This window comes from Numenius arquata, chromosome 4 (assembly GCF_964106895.1).
Source record: "Numenius arquata chromosome 4, bNumArq3.hap1.1, whole genome shotgun sequence".
Taxonomy (NCBI): Eukaryota; Metazoa; Chordata; class Aves; order Charadriiformes; family Scolopacidae; genus Numenius; species Numenius arquata.
The window spans coordinates 60,191,963-60,211,159 of record NC_133579.1 but is presented as its reverse complement, the minus strand read 5'-3'; the positions used below and the strand labels follow the sequence as shown (position 1 = coordinate 60,211,159).

Sequence of the window (19,197 nt, the reverse complement as noted above, 5' to 3'; positions counted from 1 at the left end):
AGGAATTGGTCATGGCTTGCACTCAAAAGCAATGGTGTTATCAGATATTAAGATAACCAAGTTTACCCAGTGCAAGCCTGAGACTCCTAATGAAAAAGGCTTGACCAAAGGCACTAAAAAAGAAGGAAAAAAAAAAAACCACACCATCACATTAAAGCAGGCTATTGCTACACTACAGGACAGAAGCAACAAAGCCAGAGACACAGATGGTCTTCACTGACCAGACATTCTCTTTGTTGCTGAGGATTATTTTTAGAGAAGGAGTCTATGGGAGAAAAAGGAGAGGGGGGCAAGGGAGTGCTGGGGAACACAGAAGGTATCGAGCTGTGGCCACTTTAGGGGTGTGTCAATTTCTAAGTACTCTGCACCTCATTGCTTCAGCTAATTCATCTCACTGACAGCAGCAAGGAGCCGGCTGCCCAAAACCCTGTATTAGCTCACATTATTATTAGCCAGACCACTATGTCCTCAATAAATGATTTATTTTTTTTTTTAAACTCCTTACACTCCATAGATCTCCATGCACTTGAATGAGGTATCAGTACAACAGAGTTAAGAAGAAGAAAGAGCAGAACTACGTGTTTGATTTAAAAGACATCCAGTGGCTGTTCAGTGAGAACAGGCAGCGGCAGAACCATCAAAGCACAGCATTACTCACCCTCCTGCCTTCTTTTACCAGTGCCTAGGAACTGGGTAGATAAATATGGGACAGCAGTGAATTTTGGGCCCTTTAATATAAAGCAACAAATCACAGAACCAGCACAGTCAGTCTTTTCTATTTGCTATAGTAAGATTACTTCTGAACCTCTCCACATCCAGAAAGCTCTTGGCAGAACTACAGAAAGATTGGAGAAAGAACTGGAGTTGGAAAACACTGGTCAACTTTAAGAAGAAACCTAAGAGAGCTAGCCTTGGAAAGCCTCGTTACAAGGTAACTAAAATGAGATGGAAGGGACTTCCTACACCGACAGATCGGCATGTGGAGATGGAGGCATAAGGTAAATGAGTGGATTCTTAGTGTGCACCATATCTGGAGATAACAGAGGAAAACTAAGAAAGGCGATCTCTACATGTAATATTTGAAGTAGCTTCCTGACAGCAAAATCTCATGAAAGAAACTGAAAGGCCATCACTTGTAGAATGCAAAATCAGACATGGCATACCACTAGAAAATGTCATAAAAAGAACTATCTTACATTGTAAAGTATTTAAGATAACTGATTACATGCTCCAAATCTGTCCCCCTCTCTAATGTCTGTTGTTCCTTTGCCTGTTGGCAAAGCCAGGAAGAAATAAAAAGACAAACCTTGGGAGCAAACGTAGGTGCAGATTTTTATAAAGTCTTTGAGCTTCCTTATGACAACCTTGTGATCTTTAAGCAACTTTTGTTATATTGTTTACTGGCATCTACAGTCAACACTAAAGTATCCAGATAGTGTGGGATGAGTCAGGTAAAGCAGAACTGTCTCGTTAAATATTATGGAAAAATAGAACAACACACACACAAAAAAAAAAAAGACAGAAAAGACAGGTCAGTGATCTGTCCTTTCTGCAGAGATCCTCAATCTATCATCAACCTGAGCTGGTAAATTCCCAGAGAAGCCCTGCAGAAGTGCAGCTATCCAAGTCCAGCACTTCAGCTCTAAACTACTTTATGCACAACTAACTTGCATGGTAGACAATCTGCAATCCAAACAATCTGTCTACGAATAACAGTTGACTGTATGACAATCCAACATTTCAGTAGGTTACTGCAGCCATGATCATGCTACCCTGCCAGAAAAGATGTATAACTTCCACTGCAATACTCTGCTGACAGCACAGGCTGTAAAGAATACAACTGACATGAAGTATAAAAGGAATGAAAATTTTGCTTTTAACAGAACATGGGGCCTTACAGAATATTCACAAGAAGAAAAAAAATACAGATTTTTTCCAAGAGCAATAAATAGAGTAAAATACTTTTAAATTTTAAGTTAAAATCTAAGGTAGTTGAGACACAAAAGTACTCAGAAACACTGTGTAAAGTGGGGAGTAAAATGAAAATTAAAAGATGGCAGCTGTCAAAAGACAGATTTAATTATGTGTGTCCCAAGTCACTTGCATTGCACCCACCTCATATGTCTAGTGTCTAGCATGAAGGTTGCTTCTTTGAATATTACCTTCCAGTTTGTATTGACAGCTTACAAGAAGATGAAGAAGGTGAAGGGGAGAGAACTTCACATTCCCATGAATGGGAGGGAAAAAAAAAAAAAAAGAAGAAAAAAAAAAAGAGATAATTATATTTAAATCACTATATCTTGTCTTTATACTTCAGGAAAAGTATCCAGGGCATAGAAATAAAAAAACTCTACAGTAAGAAGGTAACACCTACTTTCAGTCTGTAGGTTCACAATCGTTTAATAATATTTTTTAAATGTCTTTCTAGCTACTGTGTGGCCTGTAGAAGTGCTAGAATAGTCAACATACTGAAGCTTTAAGTGCAGCACCTGTCAATAGTTAGAGAAGGTTGTCACTGTAGCCTCAGATATCACTAATAACTCCCAGAAATTGCTCATTTTAAACAACATCCTCAGCATTTGACATTGATCAAAAAATATCATTCTTACTATTACTCACTGATTCTAATTTTGTATGTTTCAAAAGATTGCTGTGAAGTAAAATACAACCACATCAAGAACTTAAAAAATTTTTTACCAGGTGGGATAGAACAAAAACTGGTAAAAGTTTTGCTTGCTGTAAATTAAACTTGAGAATTTCAGACAAATATTCAAGCAGTTATATATAGGACTTGCTACTGTAATCAATCCACTCTTGGAAGTACTGCTCTAAATTCAGTGGGCATCTTAAAAGAGTCTTGAAAGTAGCCAGCATAGCCTGTGCATTCTAATATTATCCAGTAGTTCCTCAACAGAAAAATGAATCAGTTCAGAAGAGAAGCCTCCTTGCCAGGAAATAGCATTAATGTAGCAATTTTGACTCAGGCCATTTATAAATTCAGCTCCTGAAACCAAAAGCAGGCAGTTCCATTGGAGAGGATATTTCATTCGTGTACACAGACATTCATTACTCTTCCTTATTCCACTCTAAGTACCAAATAAATTATTTTTCAGCTTGGTGCAAACTTACCAAACATCACCTCTCCTCAGCTGCAAGGTTTAATTTTTTTGCACGAGGAAAACACGACTCTGAGTGTGTATGCAGGAAAGCAGCACATGCACATACGTACCCCTTCTCCTGCCAAGCTCCACGCTGCCACTGTGAGGTGTGAGCCCCACAGGCTCCCCAGTGGTACCCAGCTCTGATGCAGCCCCAGGTGCAGTGCTGCAGCCATGCTCTGTCCCTCCGGGGACACCAAGAGACCCATGAGGACAAAGCAGAGGGGGTCCCACACAGCTTTGTGCTGGAGTTGCCTCTCCTCACAGGACCCACACTGACAGGTACACTGCATTTACTCTAACACATGGCTTTTGCCACACAAGGGTCTGTAGTTGGGTCTGGCACTTGTCCCTAACTGTATTCATACCCACCACGTTACCCTGACACACTGCATACCAAAACCTCTTCACAAAACCCTGATGATTCAGCACAGGGTTGTGTGCAGTAGTATTTAGGAAAACCAAAAGAATGTGGCCTCTTGGACTGGGCTCAATAATTTTATAAGGCATGGATACAATAGTATTAAAGAACAATAACAAATACAGGTTACAGCTGAAAGGTCAATCAATAGCCAGTTACTCTGACACTAAAGACACTGTGATGGAACTCTGACCAAACTTCAGACAAAAATGTAATGGTAAAGAATATGAATGAAGACTCCTAAAATTACTGTAACTGTCATTGGAAAACAACCCACGTGGCTGTTTCAGCATACCAGCTGCCAACATCACCCCTAAGCCTCCTGTTTTTATTATGCAGGAAAATGTTTATCATAAGTGTGGATGCCTACAACCACCAGCAGTCCAGGAAAAAGGTGCAAGAACCTACCATCACCAAAGATGTGAGTCATGAGCTTTGTGAGCACTTGCTTCAGGTTGAACTCCACCAGCCTCACTGCCTCCATAGTGTGACACTCTTGCTTGTGCGCAGTGCGATGACCTTGCTCAAACAACTGTAAGCCTTCACCATCTTTAATGTTGGAGAATAACTAGAACAAAACCACAAAAAACACCAGTGTTTTGCATCAATTACTCTCTGAATGAAAACAGAGAATGAAGTTGTATTCATTTAAGTGGGAATCTTACCTGCTAAGTCTGCACCATGAAAAACATATATAAAGACTGATTTTATACAAATTCTGTTCATTAAACAGAGAGATAAATCATTACAAGAACAGAAACATTCAAACAATAAGATTTGTTTTATTTCTATACCGTATCTTTAAATAATATGATTAGCTACAGGAAAATACCAATTCATAAAGGAAGCACCTCCTTTTTTTCTGATCCTGTTGCTTTGAAAGTTATCACGCAGAACAAAGTACACTGTATATGTAAATTACATCCCAAAACCTACAATACACAATGGCATTTATCGCAGCTTCAATGTTTTTTAGAAATTGAATGATGTAGAAGAAGTAACAAAAAACCCAACACTTTTTAAAATCTGTAATCAAATGAACTTTAAAACCAAACCAAAACAAAAAACAACACCAAGACAAAAAAACACTGACAGTTTACTGAGACCTTAAGCTGTCTACATTTGATTCATCTTGGGTACAGCTTATTCATTTAATAACAACAATTTTCCCACATTTTCCTCCCCACAGCACCCTTCTGTGTACAGGAATTTTGTCTATGGGGAGCATTTAAGGATTCATGGTCTTGGTCTGGGGTTTCCAGATAAATTACAAAGCACAGCGTCAGGCTGTATATGGGATGTGACAGGCTTGCTCTTTATACAGAGGCCACTCTCCACCACATCTGCTGGAAGTTGAGGGTTCTGATTTCCCATACATTCCCATAGGTTTCTGGCCAGGTGATTCCAGACAGATACATACCAGCAATTCCACATCCTCTCCGAGAGAACAATAAAACACTCTTGTTAAACCACGTCATTGGAGAGTCTGTGTCTTGGGGAGATGAGCAGACATTTTTACACTGTAAAGACGATTTTTGTTGGAAATCCTTACAGTTGTATACAAAACAACTCTGTTAAGTTCAGAGGGCAAGGAGACCTAATTGTGAGACCGTTTCTAGTGCCCTTCCCTGCCCCTCCTCCTCCACCTTCCATAGTCAAGCAAGCACACACAGAGGGGAAAAAACACGCATTGTGATTTTCTTCACATTAAGCCTCCCAGCATAACTAGCTCCTACTCAGGAAATGCCACGAACAATGTGTAACCTTAACAACTCACAGATGCCCACAAAAGTAGTTTTAATTGCAGTTTGATGCCTTCAGTGCAATAAATGCTTTTCAAAAAGTTCAAGTGAACCTCTGATAGGCTACAAATGCTGGGCACAATTAATTAAGCCTAGCTTCTAGCACATTTCATACAGATACAATGCAGGCAGAAGGAGTCTGAGTTTAGATAGCACACAAACTAGCAGCAAAATGGATTGAGGGAATAAAAAAATCCCATCAGTAGCATTTAACTTCGTGTTGCTAGTCAGAAGGAGACGACTGAAAGATTGAGAAAACACCTCTCAAATTAATAACTTTAGTGCACTGCAGAAAAATACAAAATAAAAAAGGAAACAGAGAAATACTGAATAAAGCGGTTATCTGTCAGTCTAACAAAAACACCTTTACTATTCAAACGGCAGCAGCTTGACAAAACTAGGTATTACACTTTAAAATAACAGATTCTTTATTTAAGTGCTCACCTGAAGGATTAAACCCCTTTCTTCCTACTGGCATTATTTCTCCTCTGGCTGGAAGAAGCAGATGATACCCACCCTGTAACTAATTTACTGTCAGCAGGGCAGATCAGCCATCCAACATGTGGTTTTGAAAGCTAGGGGGTATTCACAGAGGCCAGCATTAGCCTAGGGAGGTAAATTGTCTTAGGCTCACTGGGTGGTCAATGGACAGACACAGGTCCCCTCACACAGGAACCTGGAGTGGCTAAATTGTGTTCCTTGTCTGAACTACCTGCTATAGGTAGCTATTTTTTCTTTCATTGACTGAAGAGACTACCCTCTGTAAGCCAGGAACACCCTTCAGGCCACAGAAATTTTCCCCCTTTGGACTAGAATACACTGTATTTACACATTAGAAGATGCTTTTGGTATTTTTCCCATCAGCAGTATTTTAGGACATGAAACTCTCTTCTTCCCTTCCCCCTTCATCCCCCCCCTCGCTGCCCAGCTTAAAACCAGTTCCTCAGACTGCTGCAAAGAACGGAGAGTCTGGACACTGCCTTTTAAATACAGCATATGTATCAACAAGTACACAGAATTACTTTTCCTTGCCACTGTATTATTCCTGAAATGTTGATATTGCAATTACTCTCTGAAGCAAAATTCTATTTTAGTAGATTATATCAGACGTAGCAATAAAATATGTGCAAGAACTATCAGAGCAAATACATTCAGTCGTGCCCTGGCCCTCTAACCTGCCAGCCTCTTCATCCTGCCAAACCAGCCATATGCCCGGTCTCCTTCTCCATGCCAGGACAAGTGTCTGTGCAGCGGTGCACTGAGCTGGGGAGGTGGATCTGGATGAGAAGTAACCCAGGAGAAGGGAGAAAACTGAGGGATGTTAAAATGGCCAAATTCAGCTCAGTAATCAATTATGAGCATACTGGCAGCACCAAAAGACACACTGGCACATGGGACAGGGCTGGGCCACTTTCGACACAGGCATGAATCTCCAGCAGTTTGCACACGCTGGAACGCACAGCCTTAGGGGGGGTCCCTAAAAGACAGGCAGAGGCAAGGAAACAGCCCCTACAGTCAGGCATCAAGAGGCACTTCGGCACTCTCCACAGAGGCTCAGTCAGATCTTGTCAACTCCAGCACAGCTGTGGACGGGGTTATACTGAAAAAAAAAAAAGACGCTTTACAGTTGTATTAATATTTATTCCTTTCTTTTCATTCACTGACATTGCTATGTCAATATGAGCAGTTTTAAACTGACACACCAATTTCACTATTACAATGATTGAACTGTACTAAGTACATGTCTTGTATTAGAAACACTTCTACATTTCTATATACATAAGGCTGGGAAAGTCAAAGCTTGAATAAAATGAAGAATCACCTACAGTTGCTCCTTTTTGATGTCAATTCTTCTCAAGCACATATCTGAGCAAATGGAAAAAAAATAAATCTAACACTCTTGCATAAAACACTGACACAGCTAAGATGCCACAATTTCATGTACATTTGCTGCTTCAGTGCAGACTAAAATAAAATGCACTATTTTATTGTATTGGATATGATCAGTCACTATTGCTACCAGAAAAGAAATTTCCTGCAGCCATAAATCAAGCACCTTTGTATCTGTCTAGCGTAACAAGTTTGTTCTTTAAGTGATGGCACGTAAAACACTGAATATTGTGTCATCATGTAGAAGTCAAAAAAATTTAATAATTACCAGGATTTATCAGCATATCTGACTGATGCTGCATTACAAAGGAGAAGGCAGAAAGGAATCAAACTGCCTTTACCATCTGACCTCAAATTTACTCATAATAAGAATAACGTCAAAATTGGTAACGTGCAGTGGCCAAAACATACTGGGTTTTAACTGGACAAATACGAACGGAGCTATGCTCCTTTAAAAGCACTTCATGGTACTTCTCCGCCTGGCACAGAGGGCAGAAATCACATGTGTGATTTCAGCACAGGCCCCCAACATTTCCTCAGTCACTTGACAGACTTCTTTTAATCTCACATCACTTCATTATCTATACGCATAGGATTCAGGCCAAGATTAAGTGTCTCTTTACAGGATGGCATTCATAGTAGGTTTCAGATCAGAAAGATCCCTAACTACATCCTGTCTTTCCACAATGCAGTTGTGTATTCCTCCTGCCAGTCATGCATACGCCAGCAATTAAGGTAATGAATACATAATGCTCATGTACTTATACTCACAGACAAACTGGCACTTAAGACTAGCTCTACGCAAGGATCTGCATGTGGCAGCACTCAACCTTGCCACACCGAGTACGTTTTGACTCTCCGGCCCTGATAAATATCCCTATAAATAAACAAACAGCTGCACTCTAAATCCACTTACAAATAGCAAACCATTTCCACAACATTTTAAATGTGCTGTCACACTCCAACGATGGATCAGGAATGATGAAGTTAACGCCACTTGAAGACGGCTCATCAAAAAGAAAACCTAATGCCAAGTCCATATCAGCCTCCAGGACGATGAAACTTGTAAACCTGCACCCCCATCCAGTCCATTTCAGGTGCCGAAGATACACACAGTCCATCGTCTGCACAACAGAATGCTCTTTACTGCACATCAATAAGCATTTGTTTTGGGAGAAAAAGGCAAAAATCACTTCAAGCAACAAGCTTGCAGGTGGTCAACTTAATTTCAGGATCCTTCCATTTTCAGTCCTCCAATTACAGTGAGGAAAGGTTATTTCTATTTGCCCTTTATTTTTAACCTAACAAAATGTTTCTGAAAAAAACCAAAATCATCATCATGTTTAAGGGAAAACTATACAGATGTTTTTGAACAGCAAAGAAAAAGCAACACCGCTACACAGGTATCAGTTATACACAGATATCAGTGAATGAGACATATATGATAGGACACACACTTCTCTTCCTTCAGCAAAAGAAACTCCTTTATTTTTAAGCACTCTAAACTTCCCAAATAGACTTGTAGACATTTTGCTCTTTTCTTTTCCTGCACAATTTAAATACTGCATTGAATAGATTTAATTGCTTTATTCTGAACAGCATTGTTGGATCTCTTTTTTAGCTGGATGAGACAAAGTAAGATAAAGTTTGAAAAACTATTTGATATAAAGTCTTTGCAATAAGAGATACGCTAGTGGCTTCCGAACTTTCTAGACCATGGACCACTATGAAAATCTCACAGACCTTCTGATGCCCTTTGCTGTCAAATTTTCAACTGAAAATAACAAAGAATAGAATGTGGGTCCTCGGACCAGTGAAACTCTATTTATTATGGCATGATTTATACACCACAACTTGGAAAATATTGAATAATACAACATTCACAGTTCGGGTAGACATCTGAGAGACTGAAATCAGTTCCACCAAAACTAGCCAGGCCCTTTATTCCTACCACTCAGCCAAATCACAGCTTCAGCAATAAATTCACCTCAGAATATTGTAGCACAGTAATGCTCCTCTTCTTTTTCTTAACATGGTGGATCTAGTTCAGGTGCCCCTGCTTCTGTAGGCTCCTTCCTGCTCTTGGAGGGGAGGACCATCTCACAGTCTCCTTGGGACTGATGCACTGCTCACAATCAACACCTCAAACACCATCCCAGAGGCAGCAACACCTGAAACTTGATGTGATGCACACTGCTCATTGGCATCTCACCAAATGCATGCAGCCTGCACCACTTCCCATACCTGGATGTGCTTAAGATGCGGGTACAGCAACTGCTGGCACGCAGTGGTATCATCAAGAGATGGCACAAGCATGGATCCACATAGGGAGATATATGGTAGATGTCCATCATAAGGAAAAAAAAAAAAAAATTCTGTTTCATCATTTGCCACCTATAGAAGAAAGCTGCATGGATCTCCACTTCAATACTATTACCTCAAAGCATCCAGAGAATCCCAAATTCCCTCTGACTCGCACCTGCTATTACACAATAGGAGATGAATGCCCTCAGTCAGAGGGACTCTCCACATCCATCTCATCTGGCTAAAAAAATCACTGACTCTCATGCAGACCTTAATCCTTGCCAGCTGAGGCACAGAAGAGCATAATCCAAATCAGAAGAAACACACAGAAAAGGGGATTTCCAGAGGCTGATTTCAGGTTCTTCTATTACCCCTGGACCAGCCTCTCCCTATCCTCAGGTTGCAGAGAGCTAAGAAGAGTACCTTCCCTAGGCTAATTAAGCATTTTTAAATATTTGTTCCTTGGTGCCCGGCTAAATATTGCTATTATGACTCCCAGATACATACACAAATATTTTCACACATACTGTAAATGCTCCAAATCACTCTATATAATAGGCTGATCCCTGGAACACTAAAAATTTTTTTTAACTCCTTTACATGTGAGGAGAAAAAAAAAAGTGACTGAAGACAAGAAGGAGCTTTCCTTTGATACAATGTCAGAACAGAAGCACAGTGTCCAAACTGCAGTAACATATGAGATTTTGGAGAAGTCAAAGCTAATGACACCAGTCTTGCAAGTGAAAACCTAGGCATGTGTTGAATTAAAAAAAAAAAAAAAAAAAAGGAAAAAAAAGTTTAAAAAAAGTGTAACCAAAGTTGTAGGTCAATCAGGTGTTCACACCTACACCAAAGCATAAGGAAAAGGATAAAAGCAACTTTTTTAAGCAATTTTTTTTTTTAACAATACATAAGGAATATGATTAAAGTACACAGTACGAAAAAATGAGGAAAGACGTATGCATTTATAAGAATAAGAGGAAATCTACATTTATATTATGTAGGACAAGAGTCTCAACAGTGCTTATGTCCTGAAATGTAAAGTTACAATATCAAAAAAATTTTGCAATTATATATACTGCTTTGGAGGAGCAGTTCTTATTTTTAACTGGAATATTTCCAGTTTTCCATTGTATCCTAACAAAAAAGTTGTCATTTCCACCAAAAGCATTTCAATGGAGAATAAAGAAGTATCTCTACTATTTCTTTGCAGTCTCTCTGTTTATAGTTTTCAGATGTTTACACAACGAGCCTGATGAGAGCATTGTTTCTTCATCTGAACAATCTGGTATTGGCCTCCATTGGAAAAAGGTTACTAAATTAGAAGAAAAATTCCTATGTTTTCACATCTGTTCCCCTTAAAATTTATGTATATTCAGTACAGACTATAAAATACCGTATGAAGTCTCCTTCCAATGTGTAAACATTATTCGTTGTCAAATGAAAAATGTTCTTTGATTGCCATTGGGTTTATATTGGCTCCCTCTGCTGGCTAAAATGCACAAAGTGTAATTTAGTTGAGAAATTTTTTTTCTCTTTTCCATAAATTGTGGTAAGTAAAAAACTGCAAAGTCCACAGCATAGCACAAAAATAATTTCTTTTATAAGCCACCCAGGAAAGTTTGCCAGTTCAAACCTGACTACAGTAGTATCAATATTGCCAACCCAAAGGCTAAAAAAAAAAAAAAAAAAAAAAAAAAAGTATCTATACAACACTTAGAATAAAACAGGCATGCTGGGGGAAGAGAGTACAAAAGAAATACCATTTGGGGGTACTATTTAAGAAGAATAATTCATTTTACATCCAGAATTTTGAAGCAGATTTGGGAAGCTATTTTGGCATTGGTTTTAACTTTTTCTATTAGTTTCTAACTCTTCTATATACTATATTCAGGTGGTAATTACCTAAAATATTTTTAAATGACATATCTAAATAAATTTTCAGATGTTCTTTGATAGCAGTCCAAGGACATTTTTTAAAAAGTTTATGCGAAATTTCAGCATGAATTATTCTAATTTTTAAAAATGAGTTAATTTGGAAGATGGGAATTTCTTTAATATTTTAATATGTGCACTCATACAAAGGTGCAGAAAAGCATCAGTTACCTGCCCATCTTTGAATCGTAGATTATTTTTCCTCTTACAAAAATAATCAACCAACTATCATGAAAAACCGTATAGCCAAAGCAGCAAATAGCTCACAAGCATCTCAGAATAAAACACTGTAAAACTGCCAAACTATGTTTTGTTTTTCCAGCTCGTACTTCCAATGTATTGATTTTAACTTTGATATGAAGATTACTGAAACTTTTAGTATAATTCAAGGGCAGAAGTTCTAACCTAGCCTTGACTACAGAATTTGATATTTGTAAAGTACAGATACTTTTCTACATCTTCTACATCTTTCTTATCCTGCCTAAAATTTCAGCTGAGGATTAACTGACCTTTTTGCCCCTTCCCAAACTATCAAATTCCTCTAAATTAAAGTTCCTATCAAATCACTCTACGTTTTGGGTTTTGTTCTAGCCCCCTAGTTCTGAGGTCACTTTCACTAAGCAAACAAAAAAGGATAAATGTATAAATCAAAAGAACAAAGCAGAGCAGTAAACTAACTACAGCATATAATATTACTGTATTGGCCGTAAGATGATATGTACCCAGGGCTTTAGCTAAGAGCTAACAGTTCTTCCCTTAGTTCTAAAGGCTTTTATCCCCAGTACTGTGCAAATTTCCTCCTTCCAGAGACTGCAGTCTGGTTACGAATGAAAAATCTGAGATGAAGGTAACAGGCCCTGACATTCACACATTTCTGCTCAGTGGATTACAACTTTAACATGGGTATAAATAAACGAATATGAAAATATAAAAATATTTCTCTCATGTAGTATTACCTCCATTTAGTCTTTGTTCCGCACAGACAGTTCCTTCTGGAATTATTTAAATTTGGGTTATTTTGAACAGGCAACCAGAATATAAAACACAGAAACAGTCCCCAGTGAAATTTCAGAATTACACATTCAATTTTTTCCACAAGGCTCTTGTGATGATGACTGTAAGAAGCTTTACATATTGCAATGTCCTATCAGTATTCAATCTGCAACTGAAGCAAAAAAGGATGCTTTAGATCATGCTCAGGTTCACAATTTGTTCCTGTTGCCCAATAAACAACACTTTACACATTGCACACCATACCACTATTTTTTTCTTCAGTGATACAGAAAGTCAACAGGACTTTCATTCTTTAGACACACAGACATTTTCCAGTACATAGCTAACTTCAAATTCATCAGCTATTAACATTCTCAAATCATTTTCAATTAACTATTAACAATCTCAATCATTTTCTTAGGGAAAAAGAAAGAAGAGAAAAAGAAAAAAGCAATTTACAATGCAATGAATCAGATTGTTACACACTGTGTATTTCTAGATAGAAGTCAGTGAACATTTCTGTAACGTTCTTTCCTGTTATTAAAATCCTATTATTATTATTATTCCTATTCTTAAATTTGTAGAGAAGAAAGAAATAGTCTGTCATTAGTACCAGAATTTCTAAAGGGGCATATTCATTAACAATAATTTCAATAATTAGATCAATCACACCTAAGTTTGCAGAAATTCCATCCTGCAAGAGTGTAAATGATACAATTTTGTGACAGGTAAAATCTTTCCATATGAATTCCTGAACTCCTGCTCAAGTAAAAAATTTGTCACAAACATAAACCACAAAGAAATGGCATTTTCTTAATGTAGCATTGTACATTTTTCTCTTGCATATACCCTGATTATGTTCATAAACAGACTTATGGGAAAAGAACAGCAAACAAGATGGGGTAAATCTGCAAGATTGCCACTTCCTGGTTACCAAAGAAGCAGCTGCAAGCTGTATTCAACACCACACAGCTCACAGAACACCTGCAGAGGCAGGTATGTTTTCTAAGTTGAAGAAGCACTGACAGCATGAGGTGGGAAACACCAGTGCAGGCAGCACGAACCCTTTCCACCAGTGAGAAAAGCAGTGCTCTATGATTATCCTAGTTTTCCCTCAGGCATCCAAACCCATCAGGCTTCCCTGCCAAGCTCCTGTCACCCATTGGCAACCACATTAAGAACGTTCTACATCTCAGTATTATTAGAATAAGCTAGTTTTAGTTATAGAAATGTGAATTTGGCAGTACCGCTACAAGCATACACAAATTATACAAATCAATTACTATTTGGAAAACAAACTGGCTTATATTTACCATTCATCAATGACACAGCAGAATACTTAATGACACCCAAGCATGTGCAGAACATGCAAGCTGTGCCAACAAAATATATAAACTCAAGAGTCTTGGACATCTACCTAGAGCTCTTTAGCTGATGCCTCTGGACTCTGATGAGTTTACTGTGTATGTATTACACACCCATAACTATCAGCTGCAACAGATGAATCGTTCAATGCAGCTTTAGGATGAGATGAAGAATGGAGCAATTCATTAAAGAAGACATTCATTTACAGAAGGTTGGAGCTATTAAAAGAAAAAAAAGATGACATAATAAAAACTGCACTCTGGGTGTAGCTGCAACAACTCACATCCATGAGTCCTTCAAGTATTAATATGACAAAGATTCTGGTAAAGTGATCTCATCAGAAGAGACCTGTGACAGAACTAGAATTGAATCATGCAGATCATTACCTAAACAAGCTGTTTCCTTTCAGATAATTCTTATTTTGCTAGCTTTCAGGAATATTGTCCTCCCATTTTGTCCACATTTTTCTGGGGAAGTTTAGAGTTGTTTTCAAATTCAACATTTTCCACCTATATTTTTCCCAAATTAAAAGTATAACTACACGATCAAAATGATCAGGGGGTTGGAGCACCTCTGCTATGAGGACAGGCTGAGGGAGCTGGGGTTGCTCAGCCTGGAGAAGAGGAGGCTCCGGGGAGACCTAATAGCAGCCTTCCAGTACCTGAGGGGGGCCTACAGGAAGGCCGGGGAGGGTCTGTTTACAAAGGCCTGCAGTGACAGGATGAGGGGCAATGGCTTTAAGTTGGAGAAGGGGAGATTTAGATTGGATATTAGGAAAAAGTTCTTTACTATGAGGGTGGTGGAACACTGGAACAGGTTGCCCAGGGAGGTGGTTGAGGCCCCTTCCCTTGAGATATTCAAGGTGAAGCTCGACGAGGCCCTGGGCAACCTTGTCTAGCTGGGGGTGTCCCTGCTGACTGCGGGGAGGTCGGACTAGATGACCTTCAGAGGTCCCTTCCAGCCTGGACCAATCTATGAATCTATGATCAACCACTTGATCTTTATCAATGTACAGCTTAATACATATGTTGCTGTAAAATGTTTACATGCATGCGCTTTGCTTACAGCAAAAACAAGATCATGCAACTTACCCAAAATCTCTTTCACCTCAACTAGTGGATTCCTACCTCATGACAGGAGAAGAGCCGAACTCCTTCCATCTGATGGAAGACTGGGTAGTGGGTGTTATCAATTGTATCACGGCGATAGACGTCTCCCACTGCCAGAAAGGCATCTAGGCCGGAGTGTATCAAGTCCCACTGATGAGCTGATGTATGTGCTCTTAGCATGTGATCACGATTCAAGTAATAGTTATCCTCTTTTCTTCTGCTGGCATGGTTTTGTGGGATAAGTAAACTATCAAAATTCTGCTGTACTGTAACCACTGGAGAAAGACCATCATAGACAGAAAAGAGCGGAGTCCCACGGCGTCCTACATATTGTTTGTAAAAGTGGTCCTTCACCTGCTCCTTGATTAGCCACAAAGGGTGATGCTTTTTGTTGTGCAAGTTCTTCCCCACCTTGGAAAGAATCTTCTCTGTGACATTGCTGTAGTCATCATGAGGATAAGCTTTACCAAGCAGTTCCACAGTATTTGAGCAGGGTGTTGTGTTGGCAGCAAAATCTGAAGGTACAGACTTGGATGAAGAATGCTTTGAATGGGTGGGAATTCCTCTTACCTTTACTTTTGGTGCTAACGCTGTTTTAGAATACTTAGCTACTCTCATGAATTTCCAGAGCATTGCCATTGCAAACTCTTATGATCTAGAGAAAGAAAAACAAAACAAAACAAAATACTGAGTTAGGAACTACTTGTCTTGCTGCAGGAATTGCTAGTATCTCAGAGATAGAGCGAAATCCAAATGTCTGCTTGATTAATATGACAAAGTTCCCATTATAAACCACTATTTTGACTTCAGAGGAGGGAAAATATGCTTATGATCAAATTTCAGCTAGGACGGGATATCTTATTCAATTATCAGTCTTCTGCATCATTGCATCAGATTTAATGACTCTAGACCTTGCCTTAACCCCACTCCAGATACTGCTACTCTTTACAGCTGAATAAACATCAGGCCTTCTTTGAAACAGTATTCTTCATCCAGTTAAAACACGAGGCAATAACTGAGTACCACTTATGAGAAACTCAGAAATTTAACAACGCCCTTCAGCAGTCAGGGACTTGCTTATAATAAGACCCCAAGCATTAAGTCACTGTTATATCACCTCCCCCCATTAGCAGAAGCTACAGAAGGAGTTCCACATCACCAGGTGCATGTGGCCCATGCTATGCAATCATCGCTAATTCTTACTTAATGCCAAACAAAACCAGTTTAACCTTTCAAACCACTGAACTACTGTGCAAAAACAGATGGCCAGACCACAAGGCATATATTTATACATAAACAGCATATTAAGTTCACATATGAGTACTGCACAATATTCACAATAAAGGCTCCACAGAGTCAGAACCAACGTTAGCATTTTGGGCTGAGCACAAACCCCCTTTTCCATGTGTTCCCAGAATGGCTATTGTCACGGCTTACACCACTGTACCGAGCTGTGAGGCTCCCCAAATCTCAGGAAGGGGACTGCAGTGAGGAGACCCTGAAAGATGTCTGAACTAAACAACTCGTTTCCTATCAAAAGGTGATCTTTACACATCCACCCTGTTTACAAACAAGGTTTGTGCTTCATGTGTTCACAGCTGCATTGCTCTGCAGTGCTCAACGAGATAATTCCAAAACCAAAGAGTTTTGAGGTTCATGAGCCCTTCAGTCACCCCAAATGCATAAGCCCATTCCAAGATGCAAAATCACTCTAACATCTGGGTTCTAGGAACAGCATAGGTTCCAGTAAATTAATGAAGCATTACAATTTCTTTATTATGGAATGGGAAAACAGAGGCATTAGAATTTAAGTGACTGGAGAAAGGCAGCTGCTCCAAACAAACTGGTCTGTATTTCTCTATGAACCAAGAAATCCAGGGCCACAGGTTTCCTGGGTGAAAGAATCTTCCGTGAAAGTCTTCTTAAAGAAATGGGGGAAGAAAGGACATTAGCAATGAAAAGACCACAGTCTTCAAGGGATAGCTTTCCATCTTTACACTAGGACTACAGTATCTGGCTTAGCTTTCCACAAGAACATAAGGGAAACAAGTGTTAAAAAAGAACAAACAAGCTAATTTTATTTTTCATACTCTTAAGCTTCAAAAATATATATGCAAATAAAATAGACACATTCCAGAATACAGAGTCCCCAAAAAACAGATCTGTAAAAGATAATGCATATGTTTACATTTGACTTCCTTTCTTCTGCCTTATGCCTGTATGTTCTCGATAGGCCTACCTCCTGAATTAAGTATCTCAATAAATTAAAGGCAAGTCAGGTAGTCAGAAATTTAATTCGGCATGGCAGTGTAAGATCACTAAATATTTGGTTTAGTCCTTTTTCTGGTTGAATATCTTAAGAAGAAAGAGCAGCTACAACTTTTACCTAGTTTTGAAACCTTTTAGGAGGACTGGGGTTTTTTTGCCTTTTTTCTTTTTTTAAGAGATTGCAAAACTATTTCACCAAATTAGTTCTTGGCTATTACTGATAAGGTTCTTCCATAAATGAATTCACACATACACATCAGAATCCCCTCTGACATACATTAAACAAGAGATAGCCTTACATTTTGAAAACAGGCTCCATTTTCCCCAAACATACGTTCTCCTTCATGGAAAGTGAGTTCTCATTTTCAAACAGCTGCTTGAAATACCCAGTTCTAGTCAGATAATGAATTCAGCTTCCCTTAAGTAAATATCACCATCTGCCCATACATTTATTTTTCTAAAAAAAAAAACAACAAAAAAAAACAAAAAAACTCGATTCAAAACTTATACATAACTGTAAAGTACAAAAAAACTCTCGTGACTTTATCGTGAGTGTCGTGATGTTTGCTGCTTTCCTAAATACTATTCCTCTGAGAATCAGACAATCATATGAGAAGTTTAACTTTCACATAAACAGTTCTCATGCTTATAACTTTATGGAAAAAGAAATTAGAACATGAACTGTAAGCGGGGGCGATGATGACTGTTTATTATATTTATATATTATATTTATATAATACATATAAATATAATATATATTATATTTTTATTTATTTATTCTATTTATTGTAATGAGCAACACTACCGGTTTCTGATAGTTCAGAAACGCTAATTTTTCTGAGCAAGTGTATATATACCCTTCACAAACTTGCTTCTATCAGAGTTTTCATCCTAACATTACGCTTGTGCCTTAATAGTGCAGTATTAGTGCATTAGTATCCGCACTATTATTCTTATCTGAAGCAGTGAGCAGTAAGGAAAAAAAGTTACAGTCATCCAATGTTACCCCATGAGTTACCCAATGTCCAAGTACTATAAACAACAGCAAACAAGTAGTAAAGGAGCCACATACAAAAGCGCCAGAAACATTAACGTTTTTCACCAACACTCTTCTGCTCCCCTCTCCCACTACAGACTCAAGTATACTACTTCCAGGATCATTACAGAAGAATATTAGACTTATTTCAACTCAACTGGTGATAAATTACATTTGGGGAGAGAAGCCACAGAGAAAGAAGGAAAACGCCGTGTTTACACTGTACACTGTACAAGAAACCTTCAAATCAAAGAAATGTTTACCAGGGTGGAGAGCAACACTGGAAAATAAAGAAAGCTTTTTACCTTTCTGCTAGCAATAAATAACTGATGTTAAGGATACACTAATTATTTATGTTCATGTGTAATAAATACAGTTACTTCTAGCAAACATCTATCTAAAGGTCTAAAAAAGCACAGTTTAGATTTCTCATTTTCCTCATTTCCACAATGCTTATTATTTGGCAGTAAAAAGAAACTGGTTTCTGTGCACACTGACAAAACCTGAATCCCACAGGAAAGACTGCCAGCCAGCTAACAACCACAGCAAGCCAAACAGTAGCTGTAGGTCCTGTAGCTGAAAACAAATACATAAATGGGAAATAAACATTGAAAAACCACCACTAGCATCTACAATCCAAAGATGGCAAAGCGCTCCACCAGCATTACCAGTGGGTCACGCGCTCTGGGCTCTGACTTGCAGCTGGGAGCCGACGCAGGGTTTCGGAAGCAGGCTGCCCTGCCAGCAGCTCCCAGTGGGGCTTCTCAAAGCACTGAAGGTAGACGGGCAAGCATCAAGCCCACCATCTTCTGTTGCACAGCTCTCTACCTTGATGCTACCACTGCTACATTCCTGGGTGCCTCAGCAGCTCCTCTGAAGCTCTATGGGTCTGTCCCTGTACCTCAGTCTCCATACT

General features: G+C 38.8%; 1 protein-coding gene across 2 annotated transcripts in view; it reads right to left on the bottom strand.

The window, feature by feature from the left end:
• FARS2 (phenylalanyl-tRNA synthetase 2, mitochondrial) overlaps window positions 1-19,197 on the bottom strand; it is a 254,374-nt gene that overhangs the window by 178,546 nt on the left and 56,631 nt on the right. For both annotated transcript variants that reach the window (XM_074146312.1, XM_074146313.1), the window contains exons 3-4: window positions 14,996-15,632; window positions 3,988-4,147 (exon numbers count right to left, since the gene is read on the bottom strand). In XM_074146312.1, the coding sequence (XP_074002413.1) occupies window positions 3,988-4,147; window positions 14,996-15,616 (781 nt within the window). In that variant the 5' untranslated portion in view covers window positions 15,617-15,632. The remainder of the gene's footprint in view (window positions 1-3,987; window positions 4,148-14,995; window positions 15,633-19,197) is intronic.